Below are 12,734 nucleotides of genomic sequence, written 5' to 3' on the forward strand. Positions count from 1 at the left end.
TATGTTAGACCAAAAATTAAAAATCATATAGGACATCAAATTAAAAATTTAAGAAATTATTAACTTCAGGACTTCTAAGATATAAAATTAAAACTTCAAACACGTAGTTTCGAAATTCAACCTACAGTTTTGAGAGTCGAATATCTTTCGATTAATCTAATTGCTCAACTTTAAATCAGAACTCAAATTTGAGTAAAAAAAAAGGTGTATCAAACAAATGACTGAACAAAAAAAAAAAAAGGGCTGGAGAATCCTTACATGTTTTATCACGTTTGATGATCATCATGGCCCCTCATCAAATCTACCCTGCCATTTCATTCACAAAAAAATAAAGTGAATTTACAAGTGATCATTTAAATTTGTAATCAAATTCTACATGTATGGGTTGTTTTTCAGATGCCATGTATAACTTAAAACTACTTTATGAGAGGGGTATTGTTAAGGCTTAAAGATGTCAAGAGCAAGCTCATAAAAGTTGTGACAAGTTTAATATAAGCATTAGACAGAGAACGCATAGTGGACATCTTCCTGTGACGATGGTTAAGCTTGAGGCTTAGCAGCTTCTAGCATTTCCACCACAAGAGTCTTCACATCTCTAAAAATGTGGAATAAAATAAAGTTAGTAGAAATTTTCAAATAACAATCCTATTATATCCACAAATAATCGAGCCTTGTTTGATAACGATTTCATTTTTTATGTTATAATTTTGAAATTTATGTTTGTTTCTTCCTCATTTCTGGACTATGATTTTCACTTTTGTTGAAGAAACACTTGAATTCTTCAGTAAACCTTAAAAACAAGAACCAAATAGATGAAAAGATGTATCTCTACATCCAAAATACAAGAATGGTAAAAAAAAAAAAAAAAAAAAAAAAAAAAAAAGTCAAAATATAGATGAAAAGATATATCTCTACACGAAAGTGCACTCTCGATTTAGATATTTAAGATTTCCAAGTCATAATTTATTGATTCAACAATCATTGATTGCATTACCGTTCTCAGAAATTTATGCTCTTCATAATGTTTCTTCCAGCATATTGTATGTATTTTGTAATTATACCCTTTTATGCAATGTTACATGGAGAAAGAAATTCCATATATTGATACAATGCTCACAACCATTAGATCAACACAAAACATATCCAATTTCCTGATGGGTGAGAGTCAATTCCAACATAAAATTTTAATTTCACCAAAAGAAAGTCTGAACTTGAATACGTAGTGAATCTAAAACCTTCAATTAGTTGAATTCTATCCTTGTAGAGATATATGGCTAGATGATAGTATTCTCGTAATCTGTGACTGCCAAGGTGCTAGTATTATGGTTGTGAACAAGAATTGTGCCTTCATTTTATTATATTAGGTATGGCCATTATGGCTCTGAGTTTGGTTCTTTTTTTATTTTGTTACTTTTCATTTTTTGGTTGATTTTTGGGTGTTTTCGTGGTTAGGATTTGGTGTCTTTGGAGTAAGATTTTGGGTGATTGGTTGTTTGATTTTTAGGTAATCTTCTAACTTGGCCTTGAGGAGGCTTTCAATTTCTTAATTGAGTTCAGGATTTAACCAGATAAAATTGCAAGGAAATTGAATCATCCCTAAAGTTTAAGGAACAATTATTTCTATAGAAGCAATTGATCGAAAAAATAGTAAATTCAAGGATGCAAAGAACCATACAACTGCACAAAAAAGCACGCAACAGACAACTTTTTGCCTTGGCACTGATAATTCAAGGATAAGAAGTCTCACTTTCTATTTTCTGCTCGTCTTGGAAACGGTACGCGAAGCTTAAATGAACTCCCCTGATAACCAGCCTAAATGAACAAGATGAAATCATATAAGCAAAACAAGATATGGCCTTTAGAAACTAGAACTGAAATCAAAACACCTTCTGTTGAAGTATATATTATCAGCAAATATTGATTTAATAGCCCGATAGATTGGACGCGATTCGATAAATATAACAAAGCATAAAGGCTAGAATTCCTGCGTCCAATTATCTATATCGTCATTTCTTCCAGTCAAGATTAATGGCTCACAACATCATGTTCAGCTATACTTTAGCTAAGGATCAGAGAACTTGAAGGATAATATCTTTTTGTGAAATTACAAGGAAAAAAGGTTTACAAATAATTTAATTGGTAGTATCAATACCTCAACATTAAAACCAAGGCTATCCAAATCCAGCATGATGGCAGAATCAACCTGCAGATGGAATAGTAGTACGGTCTCATATGGATAGTTCATCATCATATGTACACATTAATTATATGCTGCAAACACATTAGAACAAGAACATGGTGGGACATCGTCTCTCTCTGTCTCTCTCTTTCCCTTAGAAAACTATATGTTGTGTTCCTATGAATTCTAAAAAGACAAAAAAGCAATAGTTATTTTGTAGCGATGCCCTAAACCCTTAAAACTGATATACAAGTATATTGGGATGTTACTTATTCACAAAAGCTACCTGTTCACTCTCGAATTATGTATTTACTACTTTGACAATGCCAATGGAGTTTCGAAAGCTTCCTCCTCTACACAACGCTCAACAGAGCTACCGTTCTTATAGAGAGAGAGGCGTTTTTGATGCCGCTATTGAAATAGCTTTTCTGGCTATATTTTCGGCTACTCCTCTTTGTTTTCCAGGTGGGGATGCCCATTGTTCCCTGCTCTAACTCCTCTTCCCTTTGCAGATCCACTCTTTTTCCTATTCAAAGATCCCCAGAGTGAAAGAAGCTCGGCTCGAGACAAATACATTCTGACTGACTGCTTTGGCTTTTTTCATAAAACTCCAGCCGTAGTATTCATATTTGATTCTTTATGACACAATCAATAATTCGCTTCATTTTCAATTAGAAGAGGATAACTACCCGAATCTAATGGTTCCCACAAAATCACAGCTTATACATCTTCCCCACAAACAGCCCTCCACTTCACATACTTACATTTCCTGACCCTTGCTTTCTTCCTTTCTTACATAAGTACACCTTGGTAATTTGGGGTCTAACATTACTCTAGAGTCCTATGTCTAATTTAGACCCAGTCACCTACCCCTGATTACACAGTCCAGAATCTGACCAAGAATTAAACTAACCAAATATTAAATCGTCCCAATAAAGACGAATTAAACAAAAACATATATCTAGATCATATTAATTTTACCGGAATAGATGTCCAGTGTCTCACAATGTTCTTTGTATCTTCACCATGATCCCTATTCATGTGAGACTAAAAAAAAAAAAAAAAATACAGAATCTGATTCAGAAAATATGTAATTCGAAGTTAAAAATTTAAGTAACAAGCAAGATCTTGAGATGATGCTATCACCGTTACAGGCTTTGAAAATTGAGCTACCGGATCAACTTGTGCTGCCTTGTACTCTTCATCGCTTAGTTCTTGGATTAAAAAGGTGGAAAAGTTAGATGTCAGTGTGACAAGAACACGATTTATATAAAGCAATAAGACATTTTAGAGTTAAGCACAGTGTGAAACCAGCTTCAAGTTCCCTTCTTTGTTTTGAATGAAAAATATATGCCAAAGCTTTATGTGCAAAAGAAAATTAAAAGGAGAAGACTATGTACACAAACCTCCTGAAGCCAAAGAAGCTGTTGCGACTCCAGACACGTATCGTATTACTTTTGGTTTGATGTACACGAATTGGAAGTCGCCGAAGTCAACCTTCAAATAGGTTGGAAGTAGTTTATTCATCTTTTTAAGTGTAGACTGGAAGAAACATCTGATGAAAAACATAAAGTATTCTGGATATTGGAATTAGCTACCCAAAACGCATTTGGATGTTTGGACAAATATGCAGCACGAACAGCAAGTCTATCTTCTTCAGGAACCTAAACGGTGAACAAGAACATTATTTAGATTGACATGCCATAGCATCAACCAAAAATAACACTTGCCTGTAAGACACAAGAACAAGACACATATCCATGCGTTTCTGTTGACAGTATACAAGCAATGAGATAGACTGTAACGGCCCAGATCCACCGCTAGTAGATATTGTCCTCTTTGGGCTTTCCCTTTCGGGGTTCCCCTCAAGGCTTTAAAACGCATCTGCTAGGGGAAGGTTTCCACACTCTTATAAAGGGTAGTTTGTTCTCCTCCCCAACCAATGTGGGACATCACATAGACTGAGACATGGAAAGAAGAAATAAATGGTAAACATAAGCCATATATCTTACAGCCACAGCATCACCATGAAGAGTGACCACTAAAGTTCCCCTATCCTCAGGTTCTTTTGCTACAAGCAACGAGCACTTTGGATTAGTAGCCAAGTTCTGCACAGAAAAGAAAGACCAAACTTATAACAATTAACGATTACTTAAACACATAAAATCCAATGAAGTATACGAATTGCTAATAATACCTAACTTGTCAATGGGTGCATAAGGATAAATGATACCTTAGCGTGCTCTGCTAGGCTGCTCACAGCAAGTATAGGAGTACCATCAGCATCGCATGCAAAATCAACAAAAGATCCAGACGGATAACCTTCAAATCTCTGCACAGGAGCAGATCTTATTACTTAGGAATAAGAAGCCAATCAAATGTAAGTGACAAAAGAAATCAGATTTCAATGTACGCTAGAAGTACGAGTCACAATTCTGTGGCAAACAGTTATGCAGCAAATTCCAATGGAGATAACAGGACTAAAGATCAAAAGAGAGTGAAAACCCGGGAAAAGGTGGAGAGCATGCCGCGCACTCTCTGATCCATTAGTGTTCGAATCTCTTCAGCTGGTGAAAGCAAAAGACGAGCCGCTTTTTCCTAAAACATTGATTCACATTCAGCAAGAACTTGATAAATACACAAAACACATCAAACAACTCTACTCAATCATAAAATCTCGAGAATGAAAATATAATCATAACCAAACTACCAGAGCGCCAATCTTTGCACTAACGAAACATAATATCAAGAGAAATAAATACCTGATGAGCTTGAATCAACTTCGAGACATCAATTTCTTCGCTGTTAGCATCGCCAGACGCTACAATCTAATCACAGAAAAAAAAACAGTAAAAGACAGTAAATTTCTTTCCTATGTTCCAAAATTGTTCCCGCACGAATGAAATCAACAAGAAACTAGAAATTAAACAGCGAATCGATGGCTGCAAAAAAGGAGATAAAGAGGTACCTGAGGAGTGGACTCCGTTGACGCAGCCATGGAAAATGAAAGACGAAAACGAGGATTGAAAGAGGAGATCAAAGAACGGGGAAAGTGAGAGGCGATTCGGCCATTCAACGCAGTGCGAGAACAAAATCGGAGGGTTAAGGAATGCGGCACCACAGTCGCCATTGTTCACGGTACTCCCTCGCCGGCCGACTAAACGAACTCCACGCGGCTCTTGATTTTCGAAATAAAAGATTTACCAAATAAAAGAAAATAATTTTCTTTTTTTATTTTTTGCAAAAATATATTTATTGGAAAAACTTTTCAATTTTTTTTTTATTGGTTAAATATTATTTCTGAAATAATAATTAGAGTTAATTTATTTATTGAAATAAAATAAATCGAAGGCATTTTATATTTTCATATATTTTAAGATACAAATTTTTAGTGTTGAGTGACGTGTGTAGTCGGTACGTATACGAAAAGTCGGATCATTACCGAGCCAATTGGCTAAAAAACACATGAAATATTCAAAATAAAGTAAGGACGGAAAGCAGTATACAGATGGAAAAAAATGAAGTTTTCGACAACTTCTTAGTTGTGATCTTATCGGAGTAGGGCAAAGGACCATAGGCAGACCACAAGTGTCGATCCCTGTTATGTCATCTTCACGTCGTGATATCCCTAGGGCTAGACCAACTACCCTATTAATTGATCGGTAACAGGAAACAGACTGCACAATGCATAATAGTAGATTAGAGTTAGGATCGAGTCTTAAGCGTATTTTACAGACTTGGGTAGAGCTGTGTGACTACAACGATGATGAACTCAAACGGTGAGGAATTAGAGCCGTATGAATAGGTCCAAAGTTACGTTGCGTATAGTTATACTTTTTATGACACAGTTTTGTCGAGATGTTGACTATTGCACGTTTCTCAAAAAAAAACTTTTAAATGTCATTAGTATGTTATAATAAAGACACGGGTTTGTCTCGGTTAACCGATTCGACCGAACCGAATGACAAACTATTAGACTAAACATACGAACCATTAGGTAATTGGTTCGAGGGTTTGTCTCGACTTTTCATTTTATTTATTTATTTATTTATATAATGTGTTTAACATATATAAAATTTAAAAAATTTACGGGATATTTTTAATAATTTAATTTTTTTAAAAAATAAATATTAATAATGCTCAAAATTGGGGAAGATAAATTTAGGCGTTGAACGCCGTCGTTTCGTGCCGTGATTTCAGGTCGAGCTCGAGGCTTTGGGTTTGAACGATAACCGAAGATCGAGGAGACGAAATTTACAGTCCTCACAGCTGAGAGAGAAGTGTGCACTCCATAATCGCATTTGACTCTTCAATTTGATTTCTATCAATGGAGGAGCTGAGATCTGCAATGGAAGAACATATGGATCAAATGGCGGATCTGGTTCAGAAACTTTCCTCCGAACTCCGATCTGGTCTTCGTCCAGCTGTTGATAATTTTATCGGTTTCTTCCACGCTATTGACTGGAAGGTAAAATTCAATCGAAATCGAGAACTCTCATCGGATCTGGTGTGTGAATTTTTATATTATTTTTATGTATTTTTTTGTTTAATTTTGCAGGAACCTTGGTTGATCGGATTATTAGGTTTTCATGGATTGTTGCTGATAATTACCATCTTTACCAGGAAGCACACGAACTTTCAGATGTTCTTGTTTCTTCTTGCACGTATGATTATTGCTTTTATTTCTCGTTATTCATTTATATTTTTCTGAAATGTATTAGCATTGTTCATGGATGTGCAATATTGAGATGTTTGATTGCTGTTCATATTGCATCCTCTGTACTGTCAAAATAGTGAGTTCTAGTCTAGGAATTTAGGTTTGAAAACTTCACGAGCTTAGAGATGAATTCTGAGGTTCAAATATCCTTTTGCAAATGATTTGCTGCATCAAGGCTGCAATCGTAGATAATTACATTTGCAGATTGGAATTAAAGTCGGTGATCGATGTTTATGATTTCCAACCATAAAGCTTTTTTGATGCTTGCATACATGACTGTGGATACAATCCATATTCACATTTTGCATGTTGATGCGTACGTATTCATGTATTTCTTAATTGCTGGTCCTTTCATTCTAGGAGAATACCCTTTTTGCATTTGTAACGGCTCAAGCCCACCACTAGCAGATATTATTCTCTTTAGGTTTTTCATTTCGGGGTTTCTCTCAAGGTTTTTAAAATGCGTATGCTAGGGAGAGGTTTCCACATCCTTATAAAAAATGCTTCATTCTCCTCCCAACCAAAGTGGGATCTCACAATCCACCCCCCTTTGGGGCCCAACATCCTCGCTACCACTCGTTCCCTTCTCCAATCGATGTGGGACCCCTTAATCCACCCCCCCTTCAGGGCCCGACGTCCTTGCTGGCACATCGCCTCGTGTCCACCCCCCTTCGGGGTTCAGCTTCCTCGCTGGCATATCGTTGGTGTACACCCCCTTTGGGGCTCAACGTCCTCGTCGGCACACCGCCCGATGTCTGGCTCTGATGCCATTTGTTACGGCCCAAACCCATTGCAAGCAGAGATTGTCCTCTTTGGCAAAAAATTGGCATTCCAACCAACAAAAATATTCCTTTTCTTTTTATTGTGAGATCCCACATTGGTTGGGGAGGAGAACGAAACATTATTTATAAGGGTGTGGAAACCTCTCCCTAACAGACACGTTTTAAAAGACGTTGAGAGGAAGCCCGAAAGGGACATCCCAAAAATAGTAATATCTGCTAGCGGTGGGTTTAGGCTATTACAGCATTCTACAAAAACCCTTAAAAACCCTTTCATGTTTGTTATACATTTTCCTATGTTCACAATCATATTTTGCAAGTCTATATGCACATTTTTTTTTCATGGATTTCTCGGTGGGTTTAGGCTATTACAGCATTCTACGAAAACCCTTAAAAATCATGTTTGTTATACATTTTCCTATGTTCACAATCATATTTTGCAAGTCTATATGCACATTTTTTTTCATGGATTTCTCAACTCCAATTGTTCTTCATTTCAATTACAAGAAAGCCTTATTTGGAGTACTTACATACTTGTATTTGTAATGCAGTAGCTGGTGTATATTTTGCTGAAAGAATCAATAGAATCTTGAGCAAAAACTGGAAGAATTTTGCCACCCAGAACTATTTTGATCCAAATGGAGTTTTTCTTTCAACACTCTGGTCTGGGCCACTGCTCCTAATTTCAATGATAATTCTGGCAAGTACTCGTTATTACTTCTTTTCCTCATGTCCCGGATGAACAACCCCATACTATCCAATTGCCCCATCACATTGAAGGATAATTTCTCTGTCATTTGTTTGTTGTCTAGTTTTCCACGTCAAGAACACTTAACTGAACTCTCATTTCTGTATGGCAGATAAACACACTTTTTACCTTATGCTATCTAGTAGTCAGGTGGAAAAGAGCTGAGCTTCGAAATCGAGCACGACTGTCACAGTCTAAAGAAGACTAATCCCAAAGGTGAAGCTTTTTTAGCTTTGATATCTTTTGCTGGTAGTTGTTTGTAGCTGTGTATCTTATCCTTCTCAGAGATCGTTGGACCGATGGGAGTACAATGCGAAGAGCGGTTTTGTTTATTCCCTTTTTCTTATTTATTGAATAGTCTCCATAGATATTATTGTGATCAACTTTATACAACATTCACTCACTTTTTTATGTATCTGGAATTCCTTCGGCCAGAAATATTTTGTCATTACTGATTTCATTTACTGAATGTCTTGGACTGTTATAGGACTATAATCGACAGTTATTTCCATTAAAAGGCTCAGCATCAATATAAAAGGAAAATATATGTAAGATCTAGATATTGTCTTTGTTTGGGCTTCTTTGGACTTTCCCTTTTGGGCTTTCCCTCAAGATTTTTGAAACTAAAGAGTCCACCGCTAGTAGGTATTGTCGTCTTTAGGTTTTCCCTTTCGGACTTCCCCTCAAGGTTTTCAAAATGGGTATGTTAGGGAGAGGTTCTGCACCCTTATATTGCCCACTGTTAGCAGATATTGGCCTCTTTGAGTTTTCTCTTTCGGCCCTCAAGGTTTTTAAAACTAAAGAGTCCACTGATTGTCGTCTTTGGGTTTTCCCTTTTGGGCTTCCCCTCAAGGTTTTTAAAACTAAAGAGTCCACCGATTGTCGTCTTTGGGTTTTCCCTTTTGGGCTTCCCCTCAAGGTTTTTAAAACTAAAGAGTCCACCGATTGTCGTCTTTAGGTTTTCCCTTTCGGACTTCCCCTCAAGGTTTTCAAAATGGGTATGTTAGGGAGAGGTTCTGCACCCTTGTATTGCCCACTGTTAGCAGATATTGGCCTCTTTGAGTTTTCTCTTTCGGCCCTCAAGGTTTTTAAAACTAAAGAGTCCACTGATTGTCGTCTTTGGGTTTTCCCTTTTGGGCTTCCCCTCAAGGTTTTTAAAACTAAAGAGTCCACCGATTGTCGTCTTTGGGTTTTCCCTTTTGGGCTTCCCCTCAAGGTTTTTAAAGTTTTCCCTTTTGGGCTTCCCCTCAAGGTTTTTAAAACTGAAGAGTCCACCGATGGTCGTCTTTGGGTTTTCCCTTTTGGGCTTATCCTCAAGGTTTTTAAAACGCGTATGCTAGGGAAAAGTTTCTACACCCTTATACGGTTCGCTCTCCTTCCCAATCGATGTAGGGTCCCACAATCCACCCCCTTTGAGGCCAGCATCCTTGGTGGCACTCGTTTTCTTCTCCCATCGATGTGGCACACCGCCTCATGTCCACCCTCCTTTGGGGCTCAGCTTCATCACTCACATCGTCCGATGTCTGGCTCTGATACCATTTGTAACATCTCAAGCTCATCGCTATTTTTTGGGCTTCCCTTTTGGACTTCTCCTCAAGGTTTTTAAAACGTGTCTTTTAGGAAGATGTTTCCACATTTTTATATAGAATGTTTCGTTCTCCTTTTTCACCGATGCGGGATCTCACAATATCTTCCTCATATCAGTTGAAAATGGAGATGGAATGGCTGTATTGAAGTTATTACATAGGACAGATTCAAACTAGTCTGCTGTTACATGAGAAGAGCTCACCTCTGTTAAAAAGTACTAATTTATTTGATTTAGTGTTGTTTCAAAGGAAGCTACAAAGGCAGTATTAGCTCCTTTGTTGAGAGGAGGAGCTTTTGCAACATGCCTCTTATTGCCTTAAATTTGGCAAGCTCAACACTTAGAAAATTTTCCTTTTCCTATGGTGTTCAAATTTTTGGTGAGCCGAGTCGTCAACTTCTCCCTACCCGATAGTTATATGCAGTAAGCCGTTGTTATTGCCTTTTGCTTACATTCCCATATAACGCCAATTTTAATTTTTCAAAACTTTCTTTCGAAATCTCTCTGCCCCCGTTTTCTAAAACTTTCTTCTTGAACCGGGGCTAGAGGTTCGAGCATACGTCGCTTGGCCGTAGGCGATGCAAGAACGAATAGGCTTAACTCACTTGTTACTGCCATCAAAGTGCGATTATCTGTTTTATGGGTTTTGTCGTGTATTTTCAAACAAATGTTTAATATTCTTTTTTATTTCACATGTTATCATATTTTAAAATTTGGGATCCATTAGAAACAAACTATGACAAGAAGATGCTAGCCTAAAAGAATAAAACGATGAAGGAAAGCCGAAAGTTAACTTCTATGACAATTAGAATTCGTTCATAGGAAGAATTTTCTTAATACAATTTTAAAAGTGGTACACTCTCGTAACTCTCCAAGTTCATAATTTTAAAATTAAAGTGCTCACACCTATAGATTCAAGTTCATAACTCTTATACCTTGAATAATATGAATAGGATGTTATGCCATTTGGATTAAAAAAACACTTCTAGCATCTCTAAATGTTTCTAGGGGTGTATATGGTCCGAGTTAGATTGGGTTGAGGGCTTTTTTTTTTTACTCAGCCCAAAAGTTCGGGTTTGTTGGATTGGTAACCCAACCCAAAACTTTTCACAACCCAACCCAACTTAGGTTGGGTTCGGGTTGGGTTGCCTCACCAACAAACACAAATTAATTTATAATTATTCACACAAAAAAAACACAAATTCAAAAAAAAAAAAAAAAAACAAGCAAAAATGGTTAAGAATTAGTTAGAATAATAAAAATAAGATCATGAAATTAAATAAACAAAACAATAAAAATGAAAAAAATGATTAGTTTAAAGGTATTTGTACAAAAATAAAAAATATATAAAAATATTTTAATTGAAATATGTTTATAAAAATGATTAGTTTAAAGGTAATTGTATATAACAAAAATAAAAAATATATAAAAATATTTTAATTGAAATATGCTTACCTTAACTGTAATCTTAATCTTAATGGTCCTACTAAAAATATATATTAAATAGTATATATTAAAGTGTAATATAATAATATAGTGTAATATAATAATATTGCAATAAATAGATAATAAACCTATTAGAATTTAGGATGTGATTTAAAATTATATATATATAAATTTTATTAAATCATGTTCTTAAATGAAATAATTATTTATATTATATAATAAATCATATATTTAAAAATATTATAAAAGGTGTGAATAATTATTTAAAAATAATATAAAATGTATTAATAGTTATGGGTTAATTTATTCTAATGTATTTTCAAATAATATAAAATATTAAAGTATTTTTTAAATATATAAACAAACTAAATAAAAAAATTGAAAATAATATAAAAGAAATTAAATAAAATAATAAAAAGAAACGCGTGTATATTATATAAACACTAGTGTCAAACTCGGGTGTGAGATTCCTTAGACCGGCCAACGTACAACTCCGGCAAATCCATTAATACCGACAGATTCTTAATATATTTTATATATTTTTATTTGGCTCGGATCAACTCGAAAGTTTTGTCCCACGAACCCGAAACCGAACCGATTCAGTTCGGGTTCAGAAAAATGAACCCAACTCTATCCAAAATGTTAATCCAACCCAACCCAACTCTTATAGTTCGGGTTGGGTTGGTCCGGGTTGTTGGGTTGAATGTACACCCCTATTCTTTATCAAAGAAATGGGTTGGACGTGTCACTACCCAAGATCAAAAAATCAAATTATTAGTCAGATCAATCTTTTATTTGAGTCTTATCGACCCAAAATCAGATCTAATAGTGAAATTCAACCGCGTCCAATATATGATATAGAGTAATCTTTAAACAGTCGAAAGATATAAAAGAATCAATTATCACATTTCATATAGGAATCTGAAACCGTAACAAAAAAATTACTCAACAGTAATAAAAAATAAATACTTGCAACTATACTCTATATACAAAAAAAAAATAAAAAATGGATTCTAACCGATCAAAATTTATTTTAGAAAAAGAAACGGGAAGAATCTTTGTTAGATTTCAAAATTTTTCCTATAAAAGACATTGTTAGTGTCCGATTCTACTAAGATTTGCTTTAGGATCGATAAGACTCGAACATAAGATTGATTTAACTAATGATTTGATTTTTTAGACTATAGAGGTATGCTTTATCGACCACGGCTTTGGATCTTTTTGGAGCCTCTCGTGGAGCGGTTTGCAAATGGACATGATATTTTGAAAAAAGAAAATTC

At 35.4% G+C, this 12,734-nt stretch overlaps 2 protein-coding genes across 3 annotated transcripts; one reads left to right on the top strand and one right to left on the bottom strand.

The window, feature by feature from the left end:
• Positions 1–329: 329 nt before the first annotated feature.
• Positions 330–5,381, bottom strand: LOC111803159 (non-canonical heme oxygenase HOZ, chloroplastic). Of its 2 annotated transcripts, XM_023687446.2 has the most exons (12): positions 5,148–5,380; positions 4,942–5,007; positions 4,685–4,777; positions 4,413–4,511; positions 4,192–4,287; positions 3,778–3,843; positions 3,586–3,676; positions 3,326–3,393; positions 3,161–3,226; positions 2,153–2,203; positions 1,748–1,812; positions 330–595 (listed from the first exon to the last, which is right to left on the bottom strand). In XM_023687446.2, exons 1-12 carry the CDS (start codon positions 5,307–5,309, stop codon positions 541–543), a joined length of 978 nt encoding a protein of 325 aa, XP_023543214.2. In that variant the 5' UTR covers positions 5,310–5,380; the 3' UTR covers positions 330–540. The 2 variants fall into 2 exon arrangements, with proteins under 2 accessions (XP_023543214.2, XP_086983984.1); XM_087127858.1 differs by lacking the exon at positions 330–595 and having other exon boundaries at positions 1,744–1,812; positions 5,148–5,381.
• Positions 5,382–6,344: 963 nt separating this feature from the next.
• On the top strand, positions 6,345–8,885 carry LOC111803206 (Tmem18). The gene is made up of 4 exons (XM_023687511.2): positions 6,345–6,647; positions 6,738–6,843; positions 8,227–8,375; positions 8,536–8,885. Exons 1-4 carry the CDS (start codon positions 6,507–6,509, stop codon positions 8,629–8,631), a joined length of 492 nt encoding a protein of 163 aa, XP_023543279.1. The 5' UTR covers positions 6,345–6,506; the 3' UTR covers positions 8,632–8,885.
• The last annotated feature ends 3,849 nt before the right edge of the window (positions 8,886–12,734 follow it).

This window comes from Cucurbita pepo, chromosome 10 (genome assembly GCF_057944985.1).
Source record: "Cucurbita pepo subsp. pepo isolate OVF chromosome 10, ASM5794498v1, whole genome shotgun sequence".
Classification (NCBI taxonomy): domain Eukaryota; kingdom Viridiplantae; phylum Streptophyta; class Magnoliopsida; order Cucurbitales; family Cucurbitaceae; genus Cucurbita; species Cucurbita pepo.

What these genes read in the sequence shown, in the direction of transcription:
- LOC111803206 (XM_023687511.2), top strand. Translation starts at nt 6,507, where the DNA reads ATGGAGGAGCTGAGATCTGCAATGGAAGAACATATGGATCAAATGGCG. An exon ending in TCCACGCTATTGACTGGAAG is followed by an intron (nt 6,648 to 6,737) that starts GTAAAATTCAAT and finishes TTAATTTTGCAG; the next exon opens with GAACCTTGGTTGATCGGATT. An exon ending in TAATTTCAATGATAATTCTG is followed by an intron (nt 8,376 to 8,535) that starts GCAAGTACTCGT and finishes TCTGTATGGCAG; the next exon opens with ATAAACACACTTTTTACCTT.
- LOC111803159 (XM_023687446.2), bottom strand. Translation starts at nt 5,309, where the DNA reads ATGGCGACTGTGGTGCCGCATTCCTTAACCCTCCGATTTTGTTCTCGC. An exon ending in AGTTGATTCAAGCTCATCAG is followed by an intron (nt 4,778 to 4,941) that starts GTATTTATTTCT and finishes TCAATGTTTTAG; the next exon opens with GAAAAAGCGGCTCGTCTTTT. An exon ending in TTCATGGTGATGCTGTGGCT is followed by an intron (nt 3,844 to 4,191) that starts GTAAGATATATG and finishes TTCACCGTTTAG; the next exon opens with GTTCCTGAAGAAGATAGACT.